Source organism: Rhinolophus sinicus, chromosome 18 (assembly GCF_057876585.1).
Source record: "Rhinolophus sinicus isolate RSI-liver-muscle chromosome 18, RSI-T2T, whole genome shotgun sequence".
NCBI lineage: Eukaryota > Metazoa > Chordata > Mammalia > Chiroptera > Rhinolophidae > Rhinolophus > Rhinolophus sinicus.
In genome coordinates this window covers 108596994-108616903 of record NC_142518.1, presented here as the reverse complement: position 1 = coordinate 108616903, position 19910 = coordinate 108596994, and the positions used below count along the sequence as shown (strand labels likewise).

Sequence of the window (19910 nt, the reverse complement as noted above, 5' to 3'; positions counted from 1 at the left end):
CTTCAACTAGAGGGTGACAATTCCCGTAGGACAGTCTCATGGACTAACCACCAGATAGGGCTTGAGGTCTACCAACCTCTAATCACACAAACATTGTGATGTTTTTGATAAATGAATGTCAGCAGTAGAGCTGTTTCTAGAGTCTACGCTTTCTCTTTTAATAGTGCAGACAAGAGTTTCACTAGATTCATTTCAAACATTTAAATGATATAAAACAGATGGGCAAGAGGCTACTACATCTTTGATAGGCTGAAACATAAGGAGAAACTAAATTAGCAGAGCTAATTTGATATAAAAATATATCTTTCTCTTATCTTCCAAGAATGTTTTTGAATGTGTTAATGGCTTTTCATTTTTTTAAACAAGTTTGAAATTCCTTTCTCCTCAGGTGCTAAATGAAAACTACCCAGTAAGGCTACCTCATGCTAATTCAATCAGTTACTACATGTCAGTTAAGGTTCTGGCACTGAGCAGAGCACCAAAACTTCATACATGAAGATCACCAAAAGCAGCTACCCTCTTCACTCTTATCCAGAAATCAGGATGTTTTCTTTTTCAAGACTGGGGGTCATGCGTGCAAGTCTGTGGACTTAGAATAGTTTTGCGTGGTGCGTGGCTAACTAATTCACAAAAGCACCATATCTATGACCTTAATCTAATTAGCACCATGTCTGAGCCATTTAAGCGAAACAACCCAGAACGGAGTCAATAAACCAAAAGGTTCCCTGAAACAGTGGGAACTGTATCATCTCCAAATACATGGGAATGAGAGGAGGGGTCGACCCTAATGTAAAATGTGAAAGTCCGTAACATCGGCCCTGGGCTTAGAAGCTGTCAGATGCTTCTGTAGTCTTAAGCCACAATGATCGTGTCCTTCGAAAATCGATACCATCCTCTTAATAGGAATTTATCATGAAACATTAAGCCAACAATCAAATTGTTACATCAACATTACTAACTTCAGTTATCTGGCAAAAGAAAAATATTTTAAAGCAATGTGGTCTCCTATATTCCACAAAAGAGAATACTGAGACTTTAAACCTTTAACTTGACCGTGTTAAAGTGTACCTCACAGACTGGAAAACCTTAATAACGTTTTGTTCTTATAACCTCAAACCATAAGAGCTTATCGCTCTAATAAGATACTTTCAAGAGATAATACACATTGTTTTTTTTTTCCAAAATAATTCTGTCTTTGGTACAGAGAAAAATATATCACTCTCCTGGAGAGCGTGAAGCTGTTGAAAGAACTCTTTGATTAAGAAACTAACACAGAAAGTTCTCTCTACATGAACACTTTTAAACAAAGCTAGCCTATTTGTTTCAACTTGACTTCTAAAGAGTATGAGGGATTGAAGCCAGCTCATCCTGCTGGACCTCTCATCAAGTGATGCAAATCCTAACTCCACAGGACCCTTACCAGTAATGCGAGTTTCTCCTGGAAGTCGAGGAACAGCCTCAGCGAGATCCCGATTAACTCCATCCCTAGAAGTCTGGAAACGAAACAGTGGCATCAGAAGTAAGGACATTATATTTGCACATGCTTTTAAGTGACCTGGCACAAAACCGACCAGAAATACACCTTTCAAAGAAAAAAATTAGACAGAGATTTGCCATTAGAGAACATTGGCACAGAAAATTCAAACAACTGAAAAATACAACTTACCCTCAAAATTCATCAGCTGTGTTCACATGTAGTCTGCCAATAATGTTAGCACACTGTTTAATAATATTAAGTTTTTTTTCATCTTTTCTTTCTTTTTTTTAAATTAAATTTATTGGGGTGACAATTGTTAGTAAAATTACATAGATTTCAGGTGTACAATTCTGTATTACATCATCTATAAATCCCATTGTGTGTTCACCACCCAGTCAGTTCTCCTTCCATCACCATATATTTGATCCCCCTTACCCTCATCTCCCACCCCCCACCCCCCTTACCCTCTGGTAACCACTAAACTATTGTCTGTGTCTATGAGTTTCTGTTTCTCATTTATATTAAGTTTTAAACACCCCTTCTAAGCACTTTCCAGTTCACAGCATTCAGGAAAATGATATAAAGTAAATATTAAGTATATTCTATGGCTACATGTATGCTGTGACAGCTTTTTTTCATAGTAAACATTTAGTCATTTATCTTTTGTTAAGAGTAGGAATGAAAACTTCTTTCAATGGGGACTTAACTGAGCAACAGTAATCACAGAATCCGTTTACAATGCCAGAAAAGAGCCGTTAGTACATATTGGGTTTCTTATTTTACTAGGATCCTTCCTAACATAGGTAACTTGGTAAGAGGAAAGGGTGGTCTGTCATTGAACTTTGGAGCTGACAAGGGCCATAGGAACCATCTAGACAAGTCCTTCCCATCGCTGTACTGTCTCTAAGTCTCCTGGCTCTAGAGGTATTCACTGTGCCTCCTTCAATGGCCACAGTGGTTCTCCCAATCAGGCAAGTACTCACTCGCCCGGGGAGTTCTGGGAGTCTAACTTGCCACAGCTGGCCATGGTGAGCTGGATGCCTGGAAAGGTGTCTCTCAGTCTATTCAGCTGCCCTAGTGGAGCTGCACCAATTGATGGGCTGCCCGTGTCCATGGCAGGGCGTGTGAAGCACCATCGTGAACGTCTGTTTGGGCCAAGAGTTTTTTCAGCATTACTTTTCATTCACTTTTTTCTAATTGATTTCCAAAGTCACACTGCAATCATTTCATGTGTGAAAACTTCCCTCAAAGGGGTTCTGTGACTATTAAGTGAAATCAAACACACAAGCACACATCTGTGAATTATCAAGGGCTATGCAAATGTAAAGTATTATCAAACAAGAGAAATGCGAATTGTGTATTTAGGTAAAATATAAGCTGTTTTTTTAATGTTTGTATCTTTTTTAAAATTTGGGCACAAAATAAAAACTCCTAGCCAATTTTCAGTATGTTTTAGCACTTGTAAGCTAAGCATTTTAAACCAGGAGGGCAAGACAAATTGTCCCCAGCCAGGAATGCCTTCCTCAGGAAGGAGCAAAACCACACACCTTATGTAAATAATAAAACTGGAAAAAAATTACCATCATCCTTTAGCACTGCCTCGTACTAACTAAAAAACAAGGATAACGAGCAAATTTAATATTCAGTATACCTTTCAAATACGAGTACCACAGTTCTGGGTCAGAAGGGAGCATAATTCCACCACAAAATAAGGGAAACCAATGTTTGATTAACACAGGATAACATGGAATTAACATAAGATATACTTTATGTTAATATGACACAAGGACTTATAATTACCTTCTTGAAGAATTACCTTCTTGAAGCTACTCTTGTGTTTAGAACTGATCCTTGTACCATAACATTACTAATATACAATAAACACTTAGGTAATCTTGGGGATGAAAAGGTCCTTGTAAACATGACAACCAAAAGCAGAAAATATAGAGGAAAAAATGGATAGACATGATTACATAAAAACTTTAAACCCGTGACTTTCAAAACAAAACAAAATACTATAACTATCATTAAAAGGCCGACAATAAACTAAGTGAAAAAGAAAAAGGTAAAGGGGAATAAAAGGTATTAATAGAAACTTCCACTTATAAAATAAGGAAGCCACAAAGATGCAGTATACAGCTCAGGGAACACAGGCAATAAAAAAACAAAGAAAATAACTAGGACAAAGACTTGTATATTATAAAGAGTTATTTATAATATATAAGAAATACTTATAAATCAATAAAAGAGAATCCCCCCAAACACCCCAAAGGCAAATAGGCAAAGCACGCGAACAGCCACTTCACAGAAGAAATACAAATGGACAATAAACACATGATGTCTACTTTTTTAAAAAGGCCAACCTCGTTAGTAATCAGAGTAATACAAATTAAAACACACCAGTTTGCTCCCTTCTGATTGCATGGGCATCTCCCTACACTGCCAGTGGGAGTGCCAATTCACCTTCTGCTGGATAATTGGGAATATGTATCAAAAGATTAAAGGGCCACGGATAAAGCTTATTTTAATTTCACCCCTTCCTTTCAATATACGTTCTAAAATCTCCCTTTAATTACACAGTTTTCTCCTCAATACTTTGAACCATTTTCTGTTAGCGTTAGTTTTGGTGAAGTAACTATTTTATCATCATAATTAGAAAATAATGCCAATATTTAGGAAGGCTTCTCAGTGGGCTTTGGCCTTCCAATATCTCTTTCAGAAAACTTTCAGGGGCAAGGAATTGTCTACTACCTCAAATGTAAAATTCACAAGACAGAGGTTCTCAAAAATGAAGTTATGTGAAAGGATTTACAAACAAAACTCATGTAACACATATAAGGTAATCTGTCTTTTCTAGAACAAGGTACAATTATAAATAAAACCACATGTATTGAAATATTTATAGTATGTGAATGAATAATGAAATTATGAATTCAATAAACCCAAAATAACCACCTAATATTCAACTATGAAAAGAGAAATACAGAGAAAGAGATAGGATAAATCTGAAAACTCAACTTACCCTCTTAATAGACTCATTCTCCAGGGAGTGTGAATTATATTTAGAAGTTGGTGCAGAAGCCATACTGGAAATTCTACCAAGAAAGACAACATTTAATATCAACTGAATTGTACGAAATGCCAAACATATGTGACACCTGATATTTAAATATTGCAATTGAAAATCAACGGTACAACACTTCCCAGGCCCTATTTCCACAGTAGTCTCCAGTGGGAATGACACACACATAGGAAGAAGCACAGCACAGGTCATGTGACGGAGCTCTGCTAAAGGTGCAGGGCATTATGGAAGAACGCAGAACAGCAGCTAAGCACGCATGGATGGGGGAGCTCAGCGGCAGACAGCACATAGATATCCCTGGACACTTTCCTCATAGCATTCAAATTGTCAATTATAATTTTATATATATATATATATATATATATATATATATATATATATATATATATATAAAATTATAAGAAGCGGAGTACAGCATTAGGAATAGAGACAGTGGAAATGTAATGGCTGTGTGCGATGTCAGAGGGGTAGTAGATGGGGGAGGGGGGTTATCACTGTGTGAGGGATATAAATGATAAATGTCTAACTATTGTATTGTTTTGCACACCTGAAACTAATTAAAAAAAGTAAATAAACAAATAAATAAATAAATAAAGCCAAAAAATTGTCATGTAAAAGAACTTAATGCTTAGTTAAGTTCTAGGCCTCACATTTCCACACTTAATTTTTAAAGGTTATTTAGAGGCAGCAGAGTGATAAAAAGGGTAGACGATTGAACTCACAGTCTTTTCCCCTTTAAGAATTGTTTTCTCCAAATTGAGGCAACTTACAGTGGCATGGATTTGATAGAAATCAAATTAGCAAGATTTGACTTAATCCATATTTTCTAGGGAAGGTATATACTTCATTTAAATAATGCATATTTATCACAATTCAGACATAAACGAAAGCATCATACTCAGAACATACACTATGTCATTTAATGCAAGATTTACAGTTGTGAAGATTACAGCAACAACAGGAAACTAAGCAATGCTTTGGTTTGTGTATTTACCAAAGTTAATGACAGAGAAACACATGAAGTCCCAGGGAGGTACACCACATGCAATCCAACAAGGACTGTTGGTATTTATGGGATCTCTTTGGCAGGCTCACTGAAAGAGCAACCACTTGCTAACAAAACCTGGCATGGAGAATCCTCACACACCTTGGCACAAACCTAGTGATGTGATAGCTTCGCAGCACCGGTCAGTTCTTAAGTAAAGCCCAAGAGAGATGTAAAGATGCAGATACCGGATGAAGTGGCAAAGAGATGGCCAGGACAATCTTACAAGATTAGGACTGCTCGGCTCCCCCACCACCACCACCACCAGAGTTCAGCTCTCCAAGAGCAAGGCCGGGGATCCGTTTGGGTCATGTCTGTATCCTGGCACACAGCTGACATTCTTAACTATTTAACAAATGAATGATTATGTGCAAAATGCACAATATTGTGAAACATCATGATGGGGTTAGCTTGTATATTGGTTCACCAAATCCCAGAACACTGGAACTAGGGGACTACTGCTGAGGCTTAAAAATGAACAATTAAGGCACTATATGGTACTTTACAGAAAGGGATACTACAAAAACCTGAAACTACTAAGACGTGGCACAACCTAAAATTAGAAATAGCTTTTTAAAAAGATTAATGAACAATGACTCTATAATGAATTAAATTCAGACAAAATAGTTCAGACAAAACAGCCCTGAAAAATCTCTGTAATCTTAAATTCGAATCTAAGCAAAATAATGCAACATTTTCAGAGACAGTGAAAGGGATGAGACATGCTAGATAGAGCAAGTCGGGATGTTTTCGCCCTGAAATTATTCTATTGACTAAACATGGTTGTATATTGGGATTTTCTCAGTAACAGATATAAAATTCATTTTTAGTAATCAGATCCTGTAATATTTAAAACATTTTAACAAGTCAGTGTTTTCACACAAGTTAAATTATTACTGTCAAGTCAACAGAAGAAATTTAAAATGCTGGATTATACAGTCAACTCAGGCTTCACCTTCCTGCTTCTGTTTATAAACCATAAAAGAAGGTGAGTCGTCTTGTTTTCTTCACTTCTCATTTAAAAATTTCAACTTAAAATGAACTAAATATAACAGAGGAAAGTCCTCGTTTTCCCTTTATTTTAAACTACTTTACTGAGATATAACTCACTATACAACTCACCCTTTTCGAGTGTACAATTTAATGGCTTTTAGTACATCCACAGTTATGCAACCATCACTGCAATCGATTTTAGAACATTTTCATCACCCCAAAAGAGAAACCTCATACCATGAGTAGTCACTCATCACTCCCCATTCCCCCACCCCTAAGCTACCATGAATTTGCTCTCTGTAGATTTGTCCGTCCTTCCTGGACATTTCATATAAACGGACTCCTATAATATGCAATATTTATGTCTAAAGCCGTCATTTTTAGAGTTACACGAGAAACAATGACTATTAAAAGCTGGACCAAGTACCAATCTGAGAAACCCAAGGGCTCGGGTAACATGGGTCAATTCTATGATGAGGTCGGCTGTAAAACCTCATCAGTGAACCTCTCTTTGTTGAATGTTTCCCACTGATCCCTGAAATGCATAGAAGCAAGAACAGCATGATGCTGGAAAGCACAGATGCTCAAAATCTGACTCTGCAACTCACCATTTGATCAGGGGCAGGTTATGTCACTTCTCTGGCCTTACGTTGCTATTATCTTTATTTTACTGCAACATAATAGGGAACAAAATGAATGTAGTGATACATATGAAGAGCTTAGGACAGTGCCTGGTATATGTGTTAACAAACAATTAGCATTTTTTTCAATTATGAAAGGATAATTATTGAATGCTGACACCGCAACAAATTCGTCTATAAATCAGTCCTGACGCTATGAGTACGAGGAAGAAAGTTAACTACCACAGGGATAGTGCGTGGCTGGTGGTGACCTAGTTACAAAGCTTCTCTCTAAAAAGGACATGAAAATCATGTGTCGTTAGGACCAGGGGAAGCAGTGCAGTGCTGAGGAAAATGTACCAGAAGGGTGAGTGCAGGCCCTATGCTGTCTCAAACTTATCAGATATAGAAAGTTCATCCATATCTTCGTCTATAAAATGTCTATGTTGGTCTAAACGCAGTTCAATAATAATTAGAATCTACAGTGAAGTTTACAAAAGTCAGTGACCCTTTTGTTTATAGATAGAGTATTTTGCCCCAAACCCCTAAAGATGAAGTTTTAATCCTTTTTATTTAAAAAAACATTGAATTTGGGCTACCAAGGCTTTAAAGTGAAAATTGAAACTTAATTCCCTATATATATGCTAATTAGAGGATTCTAACCAAAGGTAGCTTTCTATCATTTTGATCCTGAAAAAAAACCAAAAACCTTTTGTGGTGATTTAAGGCCAATCCTCCCTATTACAGAGAAGATGACGAAGAAAGCCTAGAGCAGGGGTGTCCAAACTTTTTTCAATGTTTTTCACCAAGGGCCATATGCGGTAAAATACACAAACAGCCGGGCCACTCACTCGAAGTGAAGTATGTATTGTCTCACCTGGTTTATGTAAGTAAACTAAATATATTTTTGGAATTTGCTGTGGGCCAATTAACAATGGATCATGGGCCGCAGTTTGGACACCCCTGGCCTAGAGGGGCTGACGAGGCTCAGTGCGAGTTAGTGGCGGTGCCTCGGGCCTTCTGACCAACACTGCAGTGTCCTTTCCACCCAGGGAAAAGTGCTTCCAAGTGGTCTCTATTTTGAAAAAACAAACCAAAACCTGTTGGATATGCCTGGTCTCAAGCTCAGCAGATGAGGACTTTTACACTAAGAAACATAGTTAAGAAAACTCAATTCATCTAGGCAAGCAATCTTTGGGGCCTCCCAACCCCTACAAATAACGGTGGTATTATTTAATACATCAAATTTTTAAGTCACAACATGGCCTTAATCATGTCTCTCCTTAAATTCAAGACAACTAACCTCAGTGGTCTCATGCTAGCACACTCTCTGCCCCCCTAAGTCCCCCACCCTCCTCTCTTCCCCCTTTCCCTCTGTGTCTCCCTCCCTCTCTGCCCCTCTCCATCTCCTCTGCCTACCACTTACCTACCACGTTTCAGGTATCTGTTGTTACTGTCTACCTCTGCCCACCAGAATACAAGCCCCCACCAGACGGGGATTCTGGTCCGTTTTACTTACTGCTTCATTTCCAACACCTGTAACAGTGCCGAGCTGGCACCCACTAGGTACTGAATAGGTATTTGTTAAATGAATGAATGAACTGGGCAATAAAGACTTGGCCAAAGAACTTAACTGCTGTTTGTTCAATGTTTCATTTAAGCCAGAAATTCATGCAAGCTTTCAAAAAGGGTAGAACAAACCCTGGGCTAATCAAGAAACTCAAGGCCAGATGGCTCTGGGCAGCAGTGACTTAGGCTGCTTTGAGGCAATCTGCGCCAAAAAGAACTTGACCACCTCCGCCCTAGGCTCCACACTTTTCCCAAGAAACAGACATTTCAAATTAAGGTATAAAAACCTCTTCCACTACGCCCTTCCTTCCAGACTGAGAAACTGTTTCGCTCTCTGTTGACCATGAAAGACAAGATTCCATAAAATACCTGCAGCAGACGTAACTGTAAACACTTTCAAACACATGCAGGCCATGTTTGCCCTACTGTAAACATCTAAAAGCAGAACTAGAAAATGATTTGGACCTCCACCTCACAGGGCCTTCACGAGCAAAATCTAAACTCCAAGGGGAGCTCTAGTTCCCAGGGTCACCTGATCTGAGATCAATGGCCCTGCATTCGTGGTTCTTCTGAACTTTCCGTGTACAGCGACGAAAGGTATGCAGGCCTCCTCTTTGGATTTTACTTACTGTGTTTTCATATTCTGTGTTGATGCTTAAATGCAGTTTGAAGACAGTCTTTCTCTGGACGCTCCCTTAAAAGCTGTGGAAACCTACCCAGTCTGAAAACTGACTTCTAAAGCCGGTCAGTGAGCAAGAAGTTATGCATGAGCCGCCTCTGAGTCCAGAACTCTAGGTCTTTCTAAGGGAGCTCTCTTTACTTGGAAGTCTGTTTTGAAAAAAAATGCCGAATACTTAGGAATGCTCCCTTTGTTACAAAACAAATTTCTGTAAATCCCTTTGCTAGCCAGAAATGAAAATCATAGATATTATCAACCTAAACACAATTTCAAAAAATAATATAATGCCTTAACCCCAATATAAAGGAGAAATAAAAGGAAACTGATATATAATATTTTTCAATACATTACACTAACAACAAAATCATCCCCCCTTTCCAATGTGGCCTCTAGGGGGGGTGTCACTCCCTACCCCCAAGGAGAACCACTAGCAGAGTTTTTCAGTCTGTACCTGGAGTACCTGTAAACACAGGATTTACTAAAGCAGTGTATTCTGACTTTTGCATTCAGGTTGCTCTGACTGTAGGCCACTAAGGAGGCAAAAGAATGAAAAAGATGCCCTCAACCAAACCCCTCGCAGCACAGAAATGTTCACCCCGGCCATTTTAAGACCGATATACTGTCAATTCATCTTCTACATTTGTCTAACCCACAGGAAAACAAACGATCTGCAACACTAGGGGTGTATTTCATTTCTATACATTTTCCTTTGAACAGGGGCGGGTAAACTTTTTTCTGTAAAGGGGCAGATAGTAAGTATTTTAGGCTCTGTGGGCCATGTAGCTACTGAACTCTGTGTTGTAGCATGAAACGGACCATAGGCAATGCGGAAATGAAGGGGTGTGACTGTACTCCGGTAAGACTTTCTTTACAAAAACAGGCTGTCACCCTCTGCCTTAAACTATGAAAATACGTTATTTCCAAGTGAACTTTCTTCGGCCAAAGCAAATAATAATTATGTCCTCTTAAACTAAAATATAAGCTATTAACCACCATTCAGAGCTTATACCTTGTAAAAATGCACTATGGTCACTTGCAAAACTGTGCGATGTGGTTGCAAAAAGGAGGCGATTCTGTATTCAGACCAGTTTAGGCTGCAAATTCCAATTTTGTCACCTGATTAATAATAACAGTCATGCAAGCCTGGACAAACTGTAGTTCCCTGTTCGTGAAATGGGCATGATACTTCCTATCTCACGGAGTCATGATGACGGACGTGTAAAATGCTGGCACAGCAGATGGCAACACAGAGACACTCCCATTCCAGGTCCCTTCCTCCTACACAAGATGTTCTGATGAACGCTAAGTCATTCCTCAAGCTGGCACTCACATACTTGGCTGGATTCCTCATAAAATGCACGTCTAACACTGCTTAGCCGTCCTGCATGCATATTGTCTAAGATGGTCCATATAATCTTGGCCAGGCCCCAACAGCCTTCAAGAAGTACACCCTCAAAGCATGCCTACTTCCATTAGAAAAAGAAAACACTTGACGCCTAGCCCAGGCAAACTTTCCATAGGATCCCTGACACGGAGATCTCGCCTCATTACCTTCGATTCTGGCTCAAGGATCGAGAAATACATGAGAGGTTTCTTAGAGTAAATCTAACTGGATTTATTTCAAAACAGTACCCCCGTCAAAGTAAGTGGCTTACTGTCCACAGAGACACATGCAACACATATGCATTAGAGCTTCTCAATTTGTCTCAGCCACATCAAACCTCAGGGCTAGAGGGGATTTGTTTTGGTGATTCTCCTTTGGAAATTATGAAATCGTAAACAGCATTTCATTTAGAAACTCACTCTTTGAATCTTCTTGATATTTATTATTCATTTTAAAGATCACCATACACTTACTTCTACTTCTTTAAATGTTGCAAAGACCTCTGGCTAAAACCAATATTATTCAAACCCAGTGGAGAATGTATTTTGAATCATTTTTTCCAGTGGTTAAGTGATGGATTTGAGCTGATCCATTCACCCTATTACTTGGTCCCCTCCAGACAAATGGCACATCTTCAAGACAGCTGATTGGCTTTAGCACCATGATCTGTGGCCATGGAAAAGAGTAACTTAAGAAACGCTTCATAAATTGAAATTGGTATGCTAAATAAATGATTAGAAAAGTCAACCACCACCAGGTTAGCTTATTTCCAATGTAAAAAGACTGCCTAGTAGGGTATTACATACATTTAAACAGATCTTTAAATTCACCAATGGATTTTGTAACCATCAGATACCTGCCAGTAAACAAAGTTTTAAAATAGGAACAAGATCAAGTTCCCCATCCACCTGCCAATTCCCAAACTCATGAACCCAGCTGATCTGCTCCATGATAAAATTGTATTTTGTTGAACTATTTTCCCCTGTGAGAAACTGTTCCCCAAAAGTACATTTTAAATTTATAAGTAAAAAGTACCCTAACAAAGGTGAAATGGTAATTGTTGGTGGCAAGAGTAAACATACGTATATGCTATACAGTCATAGCTATAATAGTAAGGAAGGTGCCAGCAAATCATCTTACTTTCCAAGGACCTTCTCAGACTGGGCATTGCTGACAAACATTCCTCCAGCAATTAACGGTGGAGGGCGAGGAACAGAACGGAACTAAAGAGCAGGTGTGCAGCTTCTAGAAAAATAAAGTGAGGAGAAAAGGCTGGAGATGATAACCTGTCATTTGGACCAATTCCTCCAGGCACTTTCAGTGGGAGGAAAAGCAGGAGCTTTGTTGGCATGGGGGTCTTTATTTACCCACTTCAAGACACAGGAAGCTTTTCCAGACCTCCTCACATACACGCACACGTGTGCACACACGCACACACCCCCCCCCTCACTTCTCTGTACGTTGCACAAATTTCTAATGGCTCACTTCTCATGCTGTACTGTATTTATCCATTGAAATTCTGGGTTTCTCTGTTCGATCTGAGCTTCCTAACGGCCAAGGCTGTTTCATGTGGTGGCACCAGCACAGAGCAGCTTGAGCGCTCAGCCCCCAGTCGATGAATGAATGAACACAGTATCACCCCCAGAAACTTTCATGGCTTTGGAGACATCAGACTTCAGTCATTAAAGATACTCCAGCTTCCCTCCCTATGGCTGAGCTTTGAATTTATAACTCCTCTGCCTATCTGTATCATTTTCCACATATGCAGTATATATCCCTAAATATTACGTTGATTTTGTGTGGCTTGGAAGTTTTATATGCAACCAGAATCATTACACATTTTTCTACCCCTTACTTTTCTCACATGACATTGTCGAGAGAGCCATAAATGTGGATGTGGGGAGCTGTGCTCCGCTCATTTTCATGGCTGCATAGTAGTTCATTATTCCACACTTGCTGTCTCCTGCTTCTGGCACATGTGTGAGAACTGCAATTGTATTTTGGTGCTAAGTTTTCCAGTACTAAATACACACATATATACACACAAACACATATATATATATATATATATATATATATATATATATATATATATATATATACACCGTGAATTCCCCGAAAATAAGACTGGGTCATATATTAAGGTTTGCTCCAAAAGATGCATTAGGGCTTATGTTCAGGGGATGTCATCCTGAAAAATCATGCTAGGGCTTATTTTCCGGTTAGGTCTTATTTTCAGGGAAACATGATATATATATATATATATATATATATATATATATATATATATATATACACACACACACACACACACACATATATATGTATATATGTACATATATATTTAAATCAAATTTTTGGAGAAAATGGCTAATGGATGAAAATGTGAGCACATCATGCATTTGAGATGAAATGAAATCCAGGATTGTCAACACTGTAATTTGAGCAGCAAGAGGGAAAATGGCAAAATAATGGCTGGGCAGTGTCTGAGCTTCCTGGGCCTGCTGTAACAAAGTGACACAAATTGGAGGGCTTACGACAGAAAATTTCTTCTCTCCCAGTTCTGGAGGCTACAAGTTTGAAGTCAGAGTGTCAGCAGGGCCATACTCCCCTGAAGGCTCAAGGGGTGTGTCCCTCTTGCCTCTTCCAGCTTCTGGTGGTCACAACTGCAGCATTTCAATCTCTATATCTGTTGTCCCATGGCCTTCTTCTCTTTGTCTCTCTGCATGGTATTCCCCTCTAAGGACACCAATCGTATTGGATTAAGGGCCCATCCTACTCCAGTATGACCTCAACCAGTTATATCTGCAATGACCCTATTTCCAAATAAAGTCACATTCCAAGGTACTGGGGGCTAGGCCTATCAACGTATCTTTCTGGGGGGCACAATCCAATGAACAACAGAGACAAGAGGTTCATTATAGAAATTAACTGCAAAATGGTCATGTCAACATGATTACATTCAGAATAATTCAGTTTGTCAATCCACCTATAAGCATTCACTGAACATCTATTAAATTAACCAGCACTGGAAGATTAACATAAGCTTCTTAGAAGAAATAATGAAATGACATCAGGCCAATCATTTCTGAGACCTTCCTCACTCAGCATACATAATTGTTTAATTCTGTTTCCAAAGAGGTGAAAACTCAGTTAGTAAATGTATACTGGGTAACCGCTCTAGACCAAGGTGGGAAATTCTGAAAAACTGAGATAAATCTTCAAGGAGCTAGCAACTGAGTTGGGGAGATGACTAAATATAAGACAAGTTAAATAGCAATAAAAAATGGGTAGGTATAAAATAAATAATAATAACACCGCGTTATAGTAAAATAAGACCAGGTCTTATATTAATGTTTGCTCCAAAAGACACAACATAGCTGATTGTCCAGCTAGGGCTTATTTTGGGGGAGACACAGTAAAGACAATAATGCAGGTGATACTATATAATTAAGGCAAAACTGAACTTCCTTTCATGGATAATGACCATGGCTTCCATTTACTAATCCTTTACTATGTGCCAGGCATTGTTCTAAGCATGGATGAATTCATTCAATCCCCCCAACAACCTCATAAGGCAACTAATATTAAACCACACAACCCCAAGAAACAGGAAGGTTAAACAACATGTCTCCTAAGAACTGCCAATGTTAGAATTCAAACCCAGTCAGTCTGGCCGTCCTATCTACTAACAGATAGTTGTTGCTCTAATTATCTAGTAGATGATCAAATAAAATATGAGGACATTATGTTTTCTGCTTACACAGCTGAATAAAAAAGGGTTGTTTTTGGTTGTTGTTTTTGGTTTTGGTTTTTTGGAATTCCATCTCTATGTTACCAAATCAGATGGTCACAAAGAAGAACTCTAGCCTTCATTTTAAAGACAAGTAAACAAATAGTGACTTTTTCCCCCAAATCCATGTCTGTGAGGCACTGAACCAGTACATTCCTTCTTGTTTGTCTACTGCAATATTACTTTGTGGCATGGAAAAGTTTTTTTCAAACTATATTAAAAAGAAGGAAAACTTTGATTACTAATGGACAACAATAGAATAAAATACCCCATGAGTCACAATTATGACGTAATGAGGCCTTTGTTAAAATGACTATCAGCGCATATGTAGCTAGTCAAGTTATTCTTCAAAGCAGTCCCTTTAGATGGAATACACTTATTCCAGCAACACTGTCACTATTCCAAGTATTCTTCCAATTCTTCTTTTGAAACTGCCTTTACAGTTTAAAGCCACACAAGATACCATCTCATGAATTTTACCATATCTCAATTTTTAAATGAAAAACAATGTTTCCCACAGCATGAATGCCCACTCTCTCTATTTAATAGATGGGCCTCAAAATGATTTTGGCCTAAAACCAAAAGCCAAGTCCTCACTCAAAGTTTTGACACCATTGAGGGTAGTTTTTAAACTGGTGACATGGTCTCTGAAGGCAATTCCAAAGACGAGTTCCAAACATGGGCTGGCTACTTTTGATATGGAGCTTCCTGTCCCTTCTCTTCGTGGGCTAGAAGTAATAAAACAGCAAGTGAGGTTTCCAAATGTTGCCTAGGGTCTCCCAATTGTTGAAAATGCTAGGTAGGTTTGATACATCTTAATTAGTCCTAATTTAGAAGAACAGGTTGGCAGCAAAGGTCCACAGTGATGAGGAGCAGGGCTAGTAGTCTGCCCAATAGGCAGTTTGCCATAGTAGTTAGAGGAGTGCCCCAAGGGAATCTCCGAAGCCTGGCTTCATTAAAAGCCTTGGAAATTCAGAAAGAGAAAGACTCGCAGTGAACCAGAGTATGGAAAATGGTTATCTTCCTACCAGGGGCAGTTGCGTATTATTTCAGCCATAAATACAAGTGGCCACCCATCCCTGCTACAGAAGAAGGTGAAAGAACTGAATGAACAACTGTGTGTGTGCACACATGCGCGTGCACGCTCCCACATGCATGCGCCCACACACGCACCTCTAGAACTTGGCACTGTTAGCAGGGAGGAAGTTTTCACAGATGTGGAAGAAATGAAATCTAAAAGGCAGAAATGAAAAAAAAAGCGAGGAGGAAAAAAGGCAAGGAGATGAACAGAAAGCAAAACTAGTGTCAAAAGAATGGCAAAGAAAGGCAAGATGAAGAAATTCCAGTACGATAACAATGACACGTATGAATCCGACACAATATCCATGGCTTTTGAAGGAGGAATATATGTTGCTCCACAGAAGAATAAAAAGAATTCCCAACAGGGCTACTCATGAGGTACACTATCTTCCTGAAGATGTTATCTGAGACATGGCTTCTACAAACAAAATTCAACATCTAATCATGATTTAAAACAATAACAACAACTCTCAGCAAACTAGGAATAGTCAAGGGCACCTATGAAAAACCTATAGGTAACATCGTGTTTAATGGTTAAAGATGGAATGCTTTCCCACTAAGTGTTCTTATTGCTTGCATTCAGTATCTTTCAGAGATCCTAGCAAGTTTAATAAGGCAAGAAAGAAACACAAAAGGCATAACATATTGAAAGGAAGAAGTCAAACTGTATTTGTGGCTGGCATGAGCATGCATGTAAAAAATCCTAAGACTATTACAGAAAACCATTAGAACTAGTAAGTTAATTTAGTAAGGTTGCATGATACCCAAGGTCAACATAAGGATGAATTGTATTTATACTGTTAGCAATGAACAAATGGACATTAAAGTATAAAAATATCGTTTGCATAATATAAAAATGAAATAGTTAGAGATACATTTAACAAAATGTGTATAAGATCCACACACTGAAAACTATAAAACATTGCTGAGAAAAATTAAAGAATTCGCAAATACATGGAAGTATGTATCATGCTCAAGAATCAGAAGACTTAATATTGGTATGATGTCAATCTATAGATTCAATGCAATCCCTACCAAATCCAAATGGACTTTTTTGCAGAAACTGACAAGATGATTCTGAAATTTATATGGAAAGATAAAGGACCAAGAATTGCCAAAATAATCTTGAAAGAAAGAAAAAAAAAGAACAAAGTTGGAGTACTTCCACTACCCAATTTCCAGACTTACAATAATGGCTCCGTAATTAAGACAGTGTGGTACCGGCATAAACATGGGCACATAGACGAATGCAACAGAATAGAGTCCAGAATTAGGCTATGTTTTGGAGGTACTAGCGACGATCAATTGATTTTCAACAAAGGTACCGAGGAGACTCAATGGGAAAAGGTTCGTCTTTTCCACAAATGATGCTGGAACAGTTTAATATTCATATGGAAAAATAAGTGAATCTTGACCCTTACCTCACACAATGCACAAAAATAACTTGAAATGAAGCACAGACATACTAGCTTTATATTTCTGCATAACAAACTCAATAGCTAAACACAACACGCATGAATGATCTCACAGTTTCCGTGGGTCGTGGGTCAGAAGTCAGAGCACCACTTAGCTGGATGCTCTGTCCAGCTCTCACAAGGCTGTAAACTCAAAGGAAGGGGATTACACAGGGTATGAGCACTGAGGGATGCAAATCAGAGGGGCCAACCTAGGGTCTGTCTGTCATGACAGAGCTAAACATAAGAGCGAAAACTGCGAAAGTCCTAGAGGGAAACATAGGGGGAAATCTTTGTGAACTTAGGTTAGGCAAAAATTTCTTAGAGCACAAAAAGCATAAACCATAAGAGGAAAAAAATAATAAACTAGATTTTATCAAAACGAAAAACCTTTGCTCTTTTAAAGGCACACTTAAGAAAATGAAAGGGTAAGCCACAGTTTGGGAGAAAGTACTTACAAATCACCTATCTGATAAAGGTCTTGTATGCAAAATAGATAAAGACTTTGTATAACAATAATAAGACAGACGATCCAATAAGAAACAGGCAAAAGATCTGAGCAGACACTTTACCAAAGGAGATACATGAATGGCCAATAAGCACATGAAGACATACTCACCATCATTAGTCATTAGGAATATGCAAATTAAAACCACAATGTGCTACCATTACATACCCACTGGAATGGCTGCAATTTAACAAGACAGACAATACTAATGGTCTCACTTATATGTGGAATCTAAAGAACAGAATAAATGAGCAAACAAAACAGAAGCAGACTCAGAGATACAGAGAAAAAACTGATGGTTGCTAGATGGGAGGGGGTTTGGGGGGCAGGGGAGAAAGTAAAGGGATTAGAAAGTACAAATTGGCAGTCACAAAACAGTCACGGGGATGTGAAATACAGTATGGGGAACATAATCTAATGTTGTAAAGACTATGTAGGGTATCAGATGGGTACTGGACTTATTGGGGAAAATTTCATAGATTGTGTAGATACCTGACCCCTGTGCTATACACCTGAAGCTGATGTAGAAAAATACTGAATGTCAACTATAATTAAATATATGAATATAGTCACAGGATGTAAAGTATAGCATGGGGAATATAGTCAATGGTATTGTAACAGCTATATACAATGTCAGAGGCATAGACTTGGAGGGGGGTATCACTTTGTGAGGGGTGTAAACGTTTAACCAGTATGTTGTTTTATACACCTGAAATAAATATAAAATCTAAAATTAAAATAATAATAATAAATAAAATTATGCTTTGAATAATAAGGGAAACAATCTAGTTCACACACACACAAAAAAGAAGACAATACTGTGTCAGTGAGGATACGGCCCACGCAGAACTCTTATACTTTACTTACTTTGCCAGTGGGAATGCAAAATGGCACGGCCCCTTTGGAAAAATAGTTTGACATTTCTTGTAAAGTTAAACATATACTAAGCATATGGCCCAGCAATACCTAAATATTTACACAAGACAAATGAAAACACGAGTCCACCTAAAGACCTGTAACCAAATGTTCATAGCAGCTCTATTCATACTGGCCAAAAACCAAAAAGAATTAACTCAACCGTTCATCGACGTGGACAAGTTATATTACAGCCACACTACAGAGTACTACTCAGCAACAGAAAGTCACCAACTGCTGATATATGAGACAATGTGGATGGATACGAAACGCATTCTGCTAAGTAAAAGAAGAAAACCACAAAATACTATATAAATCTACCCTCAGTACATTTCAAAGAACTACAAGTATTCAGACCACATGCTTTGACCATAATGCAACTAAGTTAGAGATCAGTTTTTAAAATAGCTAGAAAATGTAAATTTAAATTTAAAAATAGACTTCTAAATGACTGACAGGAGACTAAATGCCTAACAGGAGAATGAAATAATTACAATGGACATGAGAATATACTACAACTAAATAATACTAAAAATACTATGTTTTGAAACATCCAAACAGCAGAATAAATCCAAAGACAGAAAGAAGGAAGGAGAAAATGAAGAGTGATTATTTCCAGGATATATTTTAAGTGAAAAAAAGCAAGAGGCTAAATAGTGTATGTAGTGTGTGGGTTTTTGTTGTGTTTTTTCTGTTTGTTTTTTGGTGTAAGAAAAAGGAGAAATGTAAATGTGTGTATACGTGCTCAAATTTGCAAAAGAAGAAACAGAAGACTGAACTAAAAACAAATACTATCGTGGGGGGAGGGGACAGCACACTTGGCAGGAGACAGGGTTGGAAGTAAGGCTTCTCAGAATATACCTTGATATAAATTTGACTTTAAAATCATATGAAGTTTTTACTCACTAAAAGTCAATCAAAAAACCTTGAGAATGTAATTATTCTCATTCATTTCCACGTACTGACAAACCTCATACTGCAAATCTGTGGTGAGACTCATCAAGAAAAAAATGGAGGAGGCACAAGTGAGCACTATTACGATTTAAGAATGACAAGATAGACGTAACTACAGATATGGCAGATATTAACTGGTAGTTTGAAATCTTCCCACACCAAACCACCAGGCCCAGGTGGCTCTAGAGGCAAGTTCTACCAAACGTTCAAGGAACAGGTAACTCCAATCTTATACAAACTTCCAGAGACCAGAAAAATCCAGTACTCTCAACTCACTTTACAAGACTAGCAAAAAATGAGACAAAGACAGCACAGGAAAGGAAAATTAAAGCCTAAATTCGTTCACACATACAGATG

At 38.2% G+C, this 19910-nt stretch overlaps 1 protein-coding gene across 8 annotated transcripts in view; it reads right to left on the bottom strand.

Moving 5' to 3' along the window:
• Window positions 1–19910, bottom strand: part of MTM1 (myotubularin 1) — a 95528-nt gene that overhangs the window by 67931 nt on the left and 7687 nt on the right. For 4 of the 8 annotated variants that reach the window (XM_074323266.2, XM_074323271.2, XM_074323267.2 and 1 more), the window contains 3 exons: window positions 7206–7267; window positions 4500–4572; window positions 1421–1493 (listed from right to left, as the gene is read on the bottom strand). In XM_074323266.2, coding sequence (XP_074179367.1) covers window positions 1421–1493; window positions 4500–4562 — 136 coding nt within the window. In that variant the 5' untranslated portion in view covers window positions 4563–4572; window positions 7206–7267. The remainder of the gene's footprint in view (window positions 1–1420; window positions 1494–4499; window positions 4573–7205; window positions 7268–19910) is intronic. The other 4 variants (XM_074323268.2, XM_074323264.2, XM_074323270.2 and 1 more) reach the window with 1 other exon arrangement.